The 14,088-nt window shown below is 42.9% G+C and overlaps 1 protein-coding gene across 1 annotated transcript in view; it reads left to right on the top strand.

Annotated features, from left to right (window-relative positions):
- Ets1 (ETS proto-oncogene 1, transcription factor) overlaps positions 1–14,088 on the top strand; it is a 126,633-nt gene that overhangs the window by 16,894 nt on the left and 95,651 nt on the right. Inside the window, exon 3 of the mRNA XM_008841361.2 lies at positions 13,189–13,333. Within this exon, the coding sequence (XP_008839583.1) occupies positions 13,189–13,333 (145 nt within the window). The remainder of the gene's footprint in view (positions 1–13,188; positions 13,334–14,088) is intronic.

Here is a 14,088-nt window from a genome sequence, read left to right as displayed (position 1 = left end):
TTAGGAAAAAATTAATATCTTCTCTAAGAAAAGAATGCCACACAAATGTATACTAAGTTTAGACTCTGGCAAGAAAAAACTAATAGAAGTGTATACATGTTGGAGGAGTAACATAATATTATCGTAGACAAGGTATGTAGAAATTGTAGGAGAATTAAGAACGTAAGACCACATCAATCTAAGTGCATATTTTCAACTAAAGACCCCTACGCCAATTAATACACTAGATATATTTAATACATTCAAAATGGTTTCAATTAGTTTGAAAACAACAAACCCTATTCTCTCCAACAGATGTTTCTGAAAAATATTATTAATCTGAGAGATCCCTTTGAGTGTAGATTTCCAAGTTGCTTGGGTAAAAGGTTATGTATGCAAGCTGTTCTACGGTTCATTCCTAACTTCTCTGTAACCCTCAGTTTCTCCATCACTACAACTAGTTAGGCAACCTTCAGAACCACAGAACAAGTAAAGACATTTTTGACTTCTCTCTGAGAAAAATAGGCACATAAATACCATTTATTAGTGACAAATTCAAGTTTGGTAAACCTGCTCTAACACATAACTTTCGGTATTAGGTTGGGCCATGATAAGCAGTCAAAAAATCATCACACAGTCTATAAGTGACACAGATCCCAGCAAGCAATCCTTTCATAGTTTCAATCCACCAGAGAGGAAAGTGGATGCTCCAGACTGTCGGTGTCTTCCAGGGCTGCTGGAGCCCATGTGCTAATCCAGTCTGGTCTTGGATTACCATCTCTGATTTAGACTCAGCTATCACGAAAAGAAACTGTATTCCAGGTGTAGTAAATCCCTCCAACCAAGGGTGATTTAATCTCCTAAAGAGATACTGCCTGATACCTGGAGACATGTAAAAGTGCTCCTGCCATCTATCTGGTTGAAAGAGGCCAGGAATGTAACTGACTTCTCACAGCCCCGGAATGCTCCACAGCAAAGATTATCCAGCCCTTAAAGTCGGTGGTCCTGAAGTTGAGAATGCCCATCCTGACAGACTTCACATTTGAAGGGAGGATTTCAAGATATGCCCACGTTGGGCTGATCAGGTCTGGGTTACTTGTAATTGATCACTTTAGGAAGAGAAATCTAAAAAAAAAAAAGTGAGACTCTGCTCCTATTGCTTGGGGCTCTGTTTAGCATATTGGCCTTAGTTGACCAAGAAACAATCTTCTAAACTAGGAAGCATTTTCTTGTCTTGGAAGATGACCAAGTAGCTGATTCCTGATTTGCAAAATAGAGGCCATACTAGTATTCTCTGGTCACTTGCTGTACCAGAGGAATACTGGAAGTAATCTTAGCCACAGTTGTTAAAATCCCTGCAGCTCTCAGGTAATGGCCCAATTTATGAAGAACTCACATTCTCTACCCCAGGGCCAGTCAGTCAAAAGCAGGACACATGTTTTCCCACTGGTAAGGCCAGCTCCCCAGGAGACTATAATGAATGATGTGATGTCACAGCTGGGGAGGCAGAGAAACAACACTGTCTGGCTTTTGTGTAGGAGAGGGGCAGCTTCCAGGCACTTATATGGTCCTGTGAGGGAGGGATGCTTTCATCTGACCAGGGAAGTGCTCCTTCCTGTTATGTTGCTCTGGCCCTTGTGGGCTCTGGAAGTCCCTACCAAGCTGACTCATTGGCTCTTTCGGGTGTCATCCTTTCCAGACTAGAATGCTGGCTCACCTGGGAGAGGACAGGCACAAGGAAACTAGGCTGCTCTTAGTTTTATTTTTTAATTAAAAAAAATATGTGTATGAGTGTTGTGCCTGCATGTATGTACATGCATCTGTGCTTGCAATGCCCAAGGAGGTCTGAAGAGGGTCCCCTGGAACTGGCATTAAGATTGTTGTTAGCTGCTGTGTAGGTGCTGGGAACCAAACCTAGGTCCTTTGCAAGAGCATCCAGTGCTCTTAATCCCTGCCATCTCTCCAGCCTCTAGTTTTGATGGGTCATGACCATTTCACTATCAATGAGGCTGTGTGGAGGAGGCCCCAGGGGATTACTGACCCTGTGTGGGGCCCATGTGGACATGAGGAAGCACCTTGAGCTATGTAGAGGGCAGAGATAATAACTGCCACTCACTCTTCTCAGAGCTGTGCCAGGGCAAGAATTGCTGCTCAGGCCAGTATACCTGAGAAGGCACTGACACCCAAAAGGTTAAATGAAATGCCACAATCAGAATTTCTTATGATAAGACTATGGGCTCTGGGTTTTTCCCTTCCTTCCTTCCTTCCTTCCTTCCTTCCTTCCTTCCTTCCTTCCTTCCTTCCTCTCCCTCTCTCTCTGTTTTCTTTCTCTCTCCTCTTTCTTTCCCTCCCTCCCTCTCTCTTTGTCTCTCTCTCTCTTTTTCTTTCTTTCTGAGATAGGTTCTCCTTGTAGCCCCAGCTAGCCTGGAACTCACTACACATAAACCAGGCTGGCCTCTATCACACAGAAACTTGCCTATCACCCCCTTTCCTCTGTAGGTCAAATGTACATCTCTTATAAATGTGATACCAATGTTTTCCTAATGAAAACAAACTTAGAAACTCCCACAAGACTTTTAAAAATGTGGCTGCGTCATATATGAGATTTCCAAGTTTTCAACAGTTACTCTGTTCTGCAGAACAAAGTGACATTAGAGTATGGCTGCTCCGTACACGAGAACGCTGAGGAAACAGTGATTGAAGTATGCCAGAGTATGTGCTGGATGCCAGCTTGGAGGGACACGATGGAGGGCTGGCTTAGCTACCTGCTGCTTTAGTCCTGTGTGGTGCTAGCAAGACTTATGTGCCAGCCTGGTTGGTTGAATCTCAAATTGGTGATGCCAAAGGGCAGCAGTACAGCCATGAGAATCAGCTACATGCACTTCCAAAATGAGTCCTAAACTAGTCTTCAGGCACAAGCTCTCTGCCTCACAGTTTATTTTATTTTTAATTTTATGTGTGTTTATGTGTATGTGGGGGTGTGCACATGGATGCAGGTGCCCTTGGAGGCCAAAGGCATTAGATTCCCTACAGCTGGGGATTGTGAGCCATGTGAGCAGTTGTGAGCCATGTGGGTGATAAGCACTGAACTGGGTTCTCTCTAAGAGCACCGTATGCTCCTTTAACTGCTGAGCCATATTTCGAGGCCCCGTCTCAGATGTTTTGAGATTAACTGTAGGTCTTGCTGGTATCTCCAAGGTTTGACCGGATAATCTTTTGTGCATTTCCTTTCAAAGTATTTATTTTATGCAGTGCTGGCCATTGAACCTAGTTCTCCAAGAATGTTAGGAAAGTATTGTGCCTCTCAGTGTTAGTCCCAGCCCTCTTTTTACATTTAAAAACCTTTGAGACAGAGTCTTGCAAAGCTGTCCAGAACAGCCTTGAAGTAACTGCATTTTAGGCCTTGAACTAAGATCTTCCTACCTCAGCCTCCCAAGTACCTGGGATTACAGGACTCTGCCACCAGGCTGGGCCTCTTGTATACATTGTATTTTTCCCTTCCTTGATGATTGATTGAGCAACTGACTATTTATACGTATCGCTTTGTTTCTGCCTCTGGTTTGTAGACCCTCTGGTTAGCCTTTTATAACAGATATTTGATGGAGCTTTCAGTCCCAGGCTAGGTAGCTGTGGAATGTACCTGAATTACATTTTTTGTTTCCTGCTGCTAGCACGCAGTTCCTGAGATTGGGAAATTTATAAAGAACAGAGGTTTATTAGGCTCATAGTTATAAAGGCCAGGAAGTCGAAGACTGCGGGACTATACATGTTGAAGGCCGTCTTGCTGCATAAGATGGCAGAGGGGGTTGCACAGTGAGAGAGTGTATGGAGAGGGTGTGTGAACATGGCAGAATGAGGGAAGGAAGAAGCCACCACTTTCTCTTCAGGAACCTGTTTCTGCAGTTGTTTTTGCACCAGTCTGCTCAGGAGAACAACGTATTCATGGCCTAGTCAGCATCAGTGGTCCCACCTTATTGTTTGTAGAATGGCAGTTGTCCTAGTTTGTTTCTCCATTGCTGTCAAAATACTCTGACCAATACCAACGTGAGGAAGAAAAGGTTTATTTGGCTTACATCTCCTGGGTCACAGTTCATCAGGGAGCTCAAGGTAGGAACTCAGGGCAGGAAGCTGGAGGCAGGAGCTAGAGCACAGGCCATGGAGGAAAGCTACTTACTGGCTTGCTCCCTGGTCCCTGCTCAGCCTGCTTTCTTATGACACACAGGACCACCTGCCCAGGGGTGGCACCACCCACAGTGGGCCCGGCCCTCCCACATCACTCAGCAATCAAGAAGATGCCCCACAGACATGGCCACAGGCCAGTCCTATGAAGGCAATTCTCCAATTGAGGCTCCCTCAACCCAGGTGTGTCATGTTGACACTAAAGCTCTCCAACACAGTGATTAAATTTCAGTTTGAGTTTGAGGGAGACATTCAAACAACAGCAGCATCCCAGACAGTCACGGTGGAAAGCACTTTGGCTTTGGAATCAGAAAGACCTGGGTTCGCTTCTAGTCTTCTGTTCCTCAGACAATGAAGGTGGGCGAGGTGGTTAGTCTCTGAACCTCAGTATTCCATCCCCAAATAGGTGCATGTGACTTACCATGATGGTCACAGTGATATTCCTGGGGTGAAACTCTTGTCAAGAGCCTTCACAAAAATGACCTCCATTAATTCCATTTTCCTATTAGTCACCGTGTTATTGTTTTTATGCTGGGATCTTTGTGTTGAAAAGATACTTGGGAGGAGAACTGGAGATGATTTCCACTTGCCTATACAGGAGTGTTGTTAGAACAAGATGGGGCTACTGAGGTACAGATGGGGACATTCTCATTGGGAAATCTCCTTGCTTCATACTGCCCTGCACGAGAAAGAGCCCTATTGCCACCAGATCAAAATTTTCTTGTCATGGGTTGGTGGTTTAGAGTCCCATTGTGTAACCAGACCTGGTTCTCTTATCTTGAGTAAGTTCAGTTGAATTGGGCCTCCTTGGGTGGCAATTCTCTTCTTTGCCATGGCTGACTGTTGGCACCCTCTCCACACCTACGCCTCGGGCCTCAGGATTCCAGCCTTTGGGTGTGTTCACACAGGAATCACACAGGAATCCGGTGCTGTGTGTGTAGCCACCTGATACTGTGAATCCAGTGTAGGTGTATACTCTCTCTCTGGGCATCCTGGAGAACCATGGTTAATGTCTGAAACTGTCACCCCCATGGGGTCACTACGTTTGAAGGCTTCCTGCTGAGTGGCAATTCAGAGATCCCAGGAGCTAAAAGCTGACAAATGACATACATTTCATCTAAGATTTCTAGCTAAACAATGCCTCTTTTGGACGCCCTTGTGCTTTTAGATGGCACAGTGTTGGTGTTGGGTGTGTCATCTCAACTCAGTATGCTGACCAGGTGGTCTGCATCGAAGCTAAGCACAGCTCTGCATTAAAAGCACAATTAGATATTTTCTTCCTCAGCCCTCCCTCTGTGGTTCATTTTTTTCCCCGAGAAACCTGCACTGGGTGAGGCCTGCCCTTTCACCAAGGCACAAGCTATCACTCTCATTGTTTTAAGAAGAATTTCCTGGCCTTGAGACTAAAATTAAATTGCCCTTTGAGGCTTTGCTATTTTGTCTGTTCCTGCCTCTTCTGGTGGCCACACCACCCTCCTGTCCTTCCTCCTTCACAGGCACACTCAGGAGAGCTGAGGAGGGCTTCTGCTGTGCCTTCTTCCCGCCTGCCTGTCAACAGAACAAGACATGTGTCAAAGACTCAGTTCTGTTCCCAGTGGCCTTCTGAGGTCAAACAGAATTCCTCCTTAGCATTGCCAAGAGTTCCATCTGTGAAGAGCTCCGCAGTCAGTGTAAGGAGGCGCTGCCTCACACAGCAGCATCTTCTAGGGTTGAGAGACTTCAGACTTAATTTGAAGTCTATAGACTAACTTATGGATTGTACAATGTTTTATAGTCCTCACCATGCAAAAGCTCAGTAACAATTCAATGTCAGGAACTGCCTCTCTTGAACCTTTGTCTCTTCTGAAAAGTAGGGGATGTGGGGTCAAAATCTGTTTGCGCGTGGCTTCAGTCGAGCATGAAAACAACGTGAAGGCCACATTATGAGGATACTGTCATGAACTCACATTATGATTCTGACAACTTTTGGTTCAATAAACTTGCTTTTCTGTCCCATGGGGCTGTTGATCTGATGAAGATTGCCAGTCACAAGATCAGGAGAAAGAATGTGGATGGGTCAGCAAAATGGAGAGTTAGGGTTGGCAAGGAACTGCAGATCATTAGGGCTATCCTTCCGGAAGCAAAAGTTTAAAGAGGTCAAGTGAAAGGCCAGGGTTTGCCCAGCGTCTTGGTGGGGAAGCAGGACTCAAGCCTGAGTTTCCTGCTTCATAGACTTCTATGTTTCTGGTAGAATGCGTGAGCATCTGTAACATTCCCAGAAAATAATAATTATCCTTGTAGATGACAAAATCACAATGTCCATCCCGCCCAGTGCTGACTCTGCCTTAATTCTGGACTGGAAAACATCTAGAAGTGTTTCCTCTATGTTAATGACCTGAGGCTAAGCCCTAGAGGTCAGTAGGCAACCAAAGGAAAGGCCGAGTTTCTGCCCTGACAGTTTTTTCACAGGAGCAGGTGAGCCGGGAGGGAGTTGATGGGCAAACACCTGCAACCTGAAGGCCGTGTGGCTGAAGCTGAAGAGTAGTTGGAAGAAGAGTTCACACATTCTCACAGATACGCTGACTCTGTATGTTTGTAATTTGGTGTTGCAAAAATAGTCCCTTATTCCCTCTTGTCCAATCTTGTAGGACTTTGGGTGACTATGAGCAAATGGAATGGCTGGAGGGATGGGGAAGAGGTAGCCCTGGAGACACAGCCTGCAGTGAAGGAAAGCTAGCTGTACAGATGTTGGGCTCTGACTGTAATATATGAACAGTGGAGCTGAGAAAGGACACAGATATGTTGCTGCAGGAATAGGGGTTGTGGTCCTCTGAAGCTATTAGATGTGGCTCATCCTTAGAAGAGAACAGGGACAAGGTATGTCCTTGGTCTACTGGCCCTGGCTTCCAGAATCAGGTCAGTATAATATTTAGGCTGCAGGCTCCTGAGTGCCTTCCCATAATGCCTCTCTGCAGAGATGTTCACTGGGCTGCTCTTCAGTGACACCAAGGGCCCATCACTCCTAGGCTGCATAATTTCCACCCTTTTCAGTGCTCACTTGGAAACCATCCCTGGTGCTTAAAGTTGAGCCCCACCACTGTCTACACATCCTATATTTCTTTCTATCTCAATAGGTGCATCTTTATTTTTTTTCTCCTATTTCTCCTAGCTGTACCCTTATTGACCTGTATGATATGAATCTGAAGTGTCCCCCACAAGCTCATATTTTGGATGTGTGGTCTCCAGTTTGTGTTATGATTTTGAAAGCTGTGGGGCCTTTGGGAGGCAGGGCCTGGCTGGCAGAACACGTCACTAGGAGAGGGCCTTTGAAGGTTATCCTCATCCCTCTTCCAGCCTCTGCACTCTGCTTCCTGGTCAGCTGTCATAGAATAAGCCACTGTGGCACAGTCCTAGGCCACACAGAACCACTTGGCTTTGACTTCTACTTTACCTTCCTGCCACAGTGAATATGGCTGTCTGAAGTTGTGAGCCCAAGTAAAATTTTTTTCCCCTTAAGTTGTTTATGTCAGGTATTTTGTTATAGTAACAAGAAAAATAATAACTATTTTAAATTCTTTTCCTTTTTATTTCATCTGCCCTTTTCCTTGAATCCTCTAAGTAATGTCTTTTACATTAAAATTTATCTTTAAGTCTAACTGGGTTCTTTATGCTACAAGATCAACTTTACTTTTCTTAGAGACCGCTCTACCAAGTTGCTCTACCACCCCTCCATCGAACATAATCAAGAATGACGTTGTCTTCCAACATCCTCATTTATGTCATTGAAGCGTATCTTGGATGTTTTTCCTCTTTTCTCTCAGTGCCTCGGTCGAAAAAAAAAATCATGATTCTTCCTTTAGAACACTGCATTTCCTCTTCAACTGTACTCATGATGCTAATCCAAATCTTTCTTCATAACTGAATTAGGCAAGATGAACGAGGCCCTTATGTGTGGCAAGTACCCCAGAGTCAGCAATTAAATAAAGAGTATCTTAGTACAATTAAAAAAAATCAGAATTAATATGAAAATCATTGTGGAACTCAATATTTAAATTACTTAATTACTTGTTTTATTTTAAAATAAAAATGCGGCCTGGGTCAAAACTGACCGATGTTCTTGCCTCAGCTCCCCACGTGGCTCGGCAGGACTCTCTACCACTATTCTACATCTTTACTTCCTCTTGCCCAGGCCATCCTACTTAGCACAGTCAAGTAAGTCTTTCCAGAATGTATTGAGTTAGCATGTCACATATACAACTTTCAAGTTGCCATCTGGCATTCACTGCTTGATCTTACATGGTTTCTCAGCTTTAATGCTTCCCACTTACCACCCCATTATAGGGTGCCTGAGATAAGGCTTTTCCCCCAGGTTTGTCCCCACCGATCACCAGTTTCCATCTTTCTATGGTACCTGCTTGAACTCTTTTCATTCCTCCGGTAGATGCACATGGTTTTCTTTCCCTTTAGGCATGCCATCTTTATCTTTTGATTTCCTGGTCATTTACTAATGTTCAAGATCAGTCTTAACCTACAATTCTCATCCTAGTAGCTTTCTTTAGAGAGTCTGCTCTTCCCTTCCCTATGAGGTGGTGTTTGATACCGTCACACCCTTCACTGTGACTTCCTGTTTACTTTTCTGTATGCGCCTAACGGTGCAGTTCATTTCTTGGTCACGTTGTATTCTTAGCATCTCTTGTAATACTTGGCTTAGACTAGGTGCACCGTGTATATTAGTTCTGTGACTGCACATTGCCATAATTTAAGCACTTGTTGTGGAACAGTTTTTCCCCCTTCAGTGTTTTCTTGCTATATAGCCCAGGCTGAGCTCAAACTAGAGATTCTCCTACTTCATCCTCCCAAATACTGGGATTACAAGTGAGCACCACCATTTGTGGCTTCTAACAATCATCTTTAAGCAAACTGTTCTTGAGCCACATAGTTTCATGTTGTACAGGTAGGAGAAAGGACAGTGAAACCAAATAGACCAAAGCTAGGATTATGTCTCCATTATTCTATTAGCAGGGTAGCCTTTGGAAATTTACTTTTCTTCTTACAATCTCAGTTTGATCTTCTGTAAAACGGAGATAAGGATGTTAGCCTTGAGGGATGGTGATGGCAATTAAAAGTGGCCGTGCTTATAGGATGGCTAGCATGCCAGCTGGCACTGGTGTGATGCATGTCAGCTCCTTTCAGCAGCTACCTGGAGATGAACGAGTGAGAAGAAACCATCAGATGGCTTTCTTTAAACTGTGATAGTAATGAGTGTGTTGCTCTGTTCTTATTGGCACATCTCCACTTGCAGCCAAGAAAGGAGGGTACAGATGAAAAGGCTTGTGCTGGAGCTTATTTTAGGTGATGCCCCTTAAGGCAGTGAGGTGGGGGCTGCTCTGTACAGATTTCGACCTGCTAACCTGCTAAACCCTGCTTCTATCTCCTTAGCTGGGGCAGTTTCATAATGAGTTGGAATTGGTGATGTGGTTCTCTTAAGTAAAAAGGTAATTTTCATACTCTATGAAATGGCTATCAAGTCAGTTCATGAAATGTCTAATAAACGGGCAGGTGTTTAGATAACAGGACCATGAAAGGCTTCTCAGAAGCATCTGCCAGCAAAGATGCTTGTGCTTATAATGGTGCGTTTGGACAACATCTTACCCTTAAAAATATGGTCCTCTGGATTATTGAGCAGTCACAGAAGAAATGTGTATGAAGAACACAGTTTTTTTCCCTTTTTCTGGCATGTGTATGTATGTGTGGTATGTGCGCGTGTGTGTGTGTGTGTGTGTGTGTGTGTGTGTGTTTGCATGCCTGTAGGTACATGTGTATGTGCAGGTACACATGCACATATACATGTGGGTGTGGAGGCCAGGCATTGATATTGGGGTATCTTCCTCCACCATCTTCTACTCAGGGTACTTTTTCTCTGTACCTGGAGCTCACCAATTCAGCTAGTCTGACTAGCCAGCTTTCCCCAGGGATCCCCTGTCTCTGCCTCCAGAGGCCTGGAATCACAGGTGTCCCACCCAGCTTTTATGTGGGCACTGGGGATCCACACTCTGGTTTTCATGTTTGTGCAGCAAGTGCTTTATCCACTGAGCCATTTCCTAAGCCTTACAGTTTCTTTTTAAAACACTCATTTATTTATTGTATGTGGTGTGTGTGTGTGTGTGCGCGTGCGTGCGTGTGTGTGTATGTATGTACTCAGGGCATGTGTGTGGAGGTTAGAGGACAACTTTTGGATTTGATTCTCTCTGTCTACCATGTAAGTCCCAGAGACCGAACTCAGGTCATCTGTCTTGGCAGCAAAAACCTCTATCCAATGTGTCATCTTGGTGTTCACCTTCCCCCAGCTTCTTTTTAAGAATAAAAAAAAAATTAATCCCTTTTGACAGAAAACCTCTTTGGGGAAAGAAGAGGCTCTATGAAAAATAAAGTGAACCACATAAAACTAGATTGATAACGGGTGTTACACAAATATGATGTTTACCCACAGTGTAACTAAACTGTCATCACGCTGCCCCCAAAGCTCCTTATTGATACCCTTTCCATGATCTGATCTTTTTGCCTTCATCCTCTCCTTTGGACACTATTCAAGCTCCCTTCCTGTACTGCCTCTTTGGGTAGCACACCTTGCCATTGTTAGATTCGCCATAGCAAATAAATTCTGCATACTTTTAAACTGAACTTCTGTTCTCAGTTATCCTCCACTGGAGCAGGACTGTAACTACTTACTTTGTAAGGATTCCACTGACTCTGCTTGCTGCCCTCTTAACAAAGATCCTACTTATCCTACCCCATTGCAGTCACCTAAGAATCCCACCTTTACTGCCTGTTACCATCATCCTGCAAGGGTCTGCTTTAGAGAAATCCTCAACACTGTACCCCCAAAGAAGGCAGATGCAAGTAAGTTAAAGTTCTCCTTCATTCTACTTAGACCTGATTTTCCTCCTTGGTGACTATTCCTACAACTCTGTACTTGACAGTGAATTTTAAAAACTTATTTATTTAATAACCACATGATTAGGAGAAGCATTTCATTGCAGCATTGACATATTCAATAACAATTTCCAGAGCAAAGACGCATCTCTTTCAATATTGGCTGTAAAGTTTTAGGTTCATAGTGGAATTAATACAGTTATACAATATTGAACTCAGTATAAACTCTATAAGATATAAAATTGAATGAGGTTTTAACCTTTAAAAAAAGCTCTCCATTTAATTTTAAAATACACTGTTTCATACAGAAGAAATTCATTTTTAATGCTACTAACACTTAGATGTTTGCACGTGTCTCTAATCTCTATGTATCTGATCATTACTATTGACGGTGAATTTTGAGAGATCTGAGGAATAGAAAAAAGGGGGTAGATATTGAAAACACCTTGATTTATAGATCTAGAAAATGTGTTGTAAATTGATTATTTTAAAGGATCTTGGAGGACTTGCTTATAGTTGGGAGCTCAACAAAAAGTACTTTATCTAGTTGTTTTAAGAGCTCATGGTTTGAACACAAGATGTCAGCATAATGATTTGGAGCCAGAATTCAGGCATCATCTTCTGTTTTGTGCCTCCTCCCCTACGTGGTATTGGGGATTGAACCTGGTCTCTGGGCATGCTAGACAAGCACTCTCTCATATCACTGCCGTTTAAAAATTTTTATTTTTACTTTGAGACAGTCTCTCTAAGTTGTTTGAACTTGTTCCATAGCCTAGTGAGTCCTCAAACTTTCCATGTTCCTGCCTCAGCCTCCTGGAGTCCAGACAGACTTCCAATTGCTATTCTTCTGCTTCAGCCACCTGTGTAGCTGGTGTTATAGATCTGTGTCACCAGGCCAGGCTGAGTCTCTCATGTTACCTTGCATTGATGACAAGGTTTCATATATAGCACTTATTACATGCACCTCATAAATACATAATTTTTTCAACAAATTTTATATTTATTTTTTTTGTATGTATAATTTTCTTATATGCATTATTTAATTGATTTTTCCTACTTTATGAAGTAAGTGTTATTATTCCCATTTTATGAATGAACAAACTGGGGTTTAAGTTAAGGGACAGTACTCCCATGAGTAAGTGGTAGAGCCAGGGTTTGAATTTACGTATACTAGAACTCACCTGGCTTTAAGGGATAGACTTTTAATACTGTAAAATGCTGTTTTCTACATACCACTTTTTGTTTCCTCATACAATGTAGTATGTTTTATGACTTTCATAAAACTAATAAGAAGGTGGCACAAATACCCAAGTATTAGAAGGAATGGATAGTTCTTATCTAGCAACTGATGTCATCAAAACCTATCTCTATAATTAACTGAAAAATGAAGTGAGTTTTATAATGTAAATACATGTTTTCTTTTCCCATGGCATTTGTCACCTGTTCTGTGACACGAGGCTGTACTGTAAGAATATTCTTTCATGGTATTTTTAATGCATGAGATAACAATGTAAATATTTTATTTATTATTTAAAAAATTTATCTATATGAGCGTATTGCCTGCATGGATGTAAGTGCACCTTGGTTGTGCAATGCCTGTGGAGGTCAGAAGGTTTTGGATCCCCTGGAACTGGAGATATGGATGGTTGTTAGCTGCCATGTGGATGCTGGGAACCAAACCCAGGTCTTCTGCAAGAGCAAGCAGTGCTCTTAACTGCTGAGCCATCTCTCCAGCCCCATGAGATAACATTAATTTTAAAACAACCTAGACTATATAAATTTAATCTGTCAATATTCTGCCCTGATGTAAACCAGGACTCTATTTGAAGGTCAGAAAAGCAGAATCTCAAATATGTTCAATAGGTGGAAGAAATGAACTCAGTCCAAATCAGAAATTTCTCTCATTCCCTTTGAATTTGGAGGGAAAAATGGGATGGAATCGATGGCAGGTTCTATTATCTACGGGTGATCCTGTGTGTATGTGATTGGAGGATATGAAATCATAGTTCCATTGAAGATAAACTACAGAGGTTTTTCCCCTAATATATGCTGTTTTATTTTCATTGGTCACAGAGGTTTTTCTCCTAATACATGCCGGTTTATTTTCATTGGTCACAGAGGCAGGGGCCTATCAACACTTTTGAAGATCCTCGAATGACCTGTGGTTTCCAGTCCAGTTATCACCAGCAAAGACCTCTCTACCCCTTCTGGGATGAGATGGCCACTCAGGAAGTCCCTACTGGCCTTGAACAGTGTGGCTCAGGTAGGAACATAAACAAAAGCGGGGAGGGAATGAGGATAGAGTTGAAGGGCAAGGGAAATCTATTGAGGGCTGCATTCTCTGAAACAACACGGGTGGATTACGTGGGCATGGACACCATTGTTCTCTCATGGAAAGCCCCGAGGCTTCTCAATAATTTTGCATTACTTTATTGTCTAACAGGAAGACTAAACTCTACCAATGGGCCCAAGAGAGGTTGCTTTTCGTCTCTCTTTTATAAATAGTTTTGCCAATTCTGCAGTTCCTATTGCCTTTCCATTTAGGTAGAGCTATTGACAACAAGTTTTATAATCGTAAAGGAGGAACTGGAGAAACAGGGCTATGCGAATTAGTCTTCTTTTGGGATATAACTTCTTTTGTTCAGAATCTCTTTCCATTCTCCACTGTCATCTGGATTCTCTTTCCTTTGTCCCTTGCCTCTTCCCCAACAGCTTCCCTCGGTGCCAACTGCTCCCTCTCCTCTCAGAGGTATCCCTTCTCCTCCTGACTCTCTGGTTACAGTGCCGCCCTCTGGTGAATAGGAGTCAGATTTCCCAGGGAGCTCTCTGGACAAGTCTATCTGCTTTCTCTGAGTTTAAAGAAGTCCAAAGTCTGTGCCTCCATTCTGTTTTGGTGACTTAATTCTGTTTCTCATGAATTCCATTACTCTTTTTTTTACTTGTTATCACTTTAAAAACTACTAAATGTAAAGCTTGGATTTGGAGATATGAACTTTAGTTCCCTTTGAGTCCATGTTA

Source organism: Nannospalax galili, unplaced genomic scaffold (genome assembly GCF_000622305.1).
Source record: "Nannospalax galili isolate Female #2095 unplaced genomic scaffold, S.galili_v1.0 scaffold541, whole genome shotgun sequence".
Lineage (NCBI taxonomy): Eukaryota > Metazoa > Chordata > Mammalia > Rodentia > Spalacidae > Nannospalax > Nannospalax galili.
This window is presented reverse-complemented; position numbering and strand designations above follow the sequence as displayed.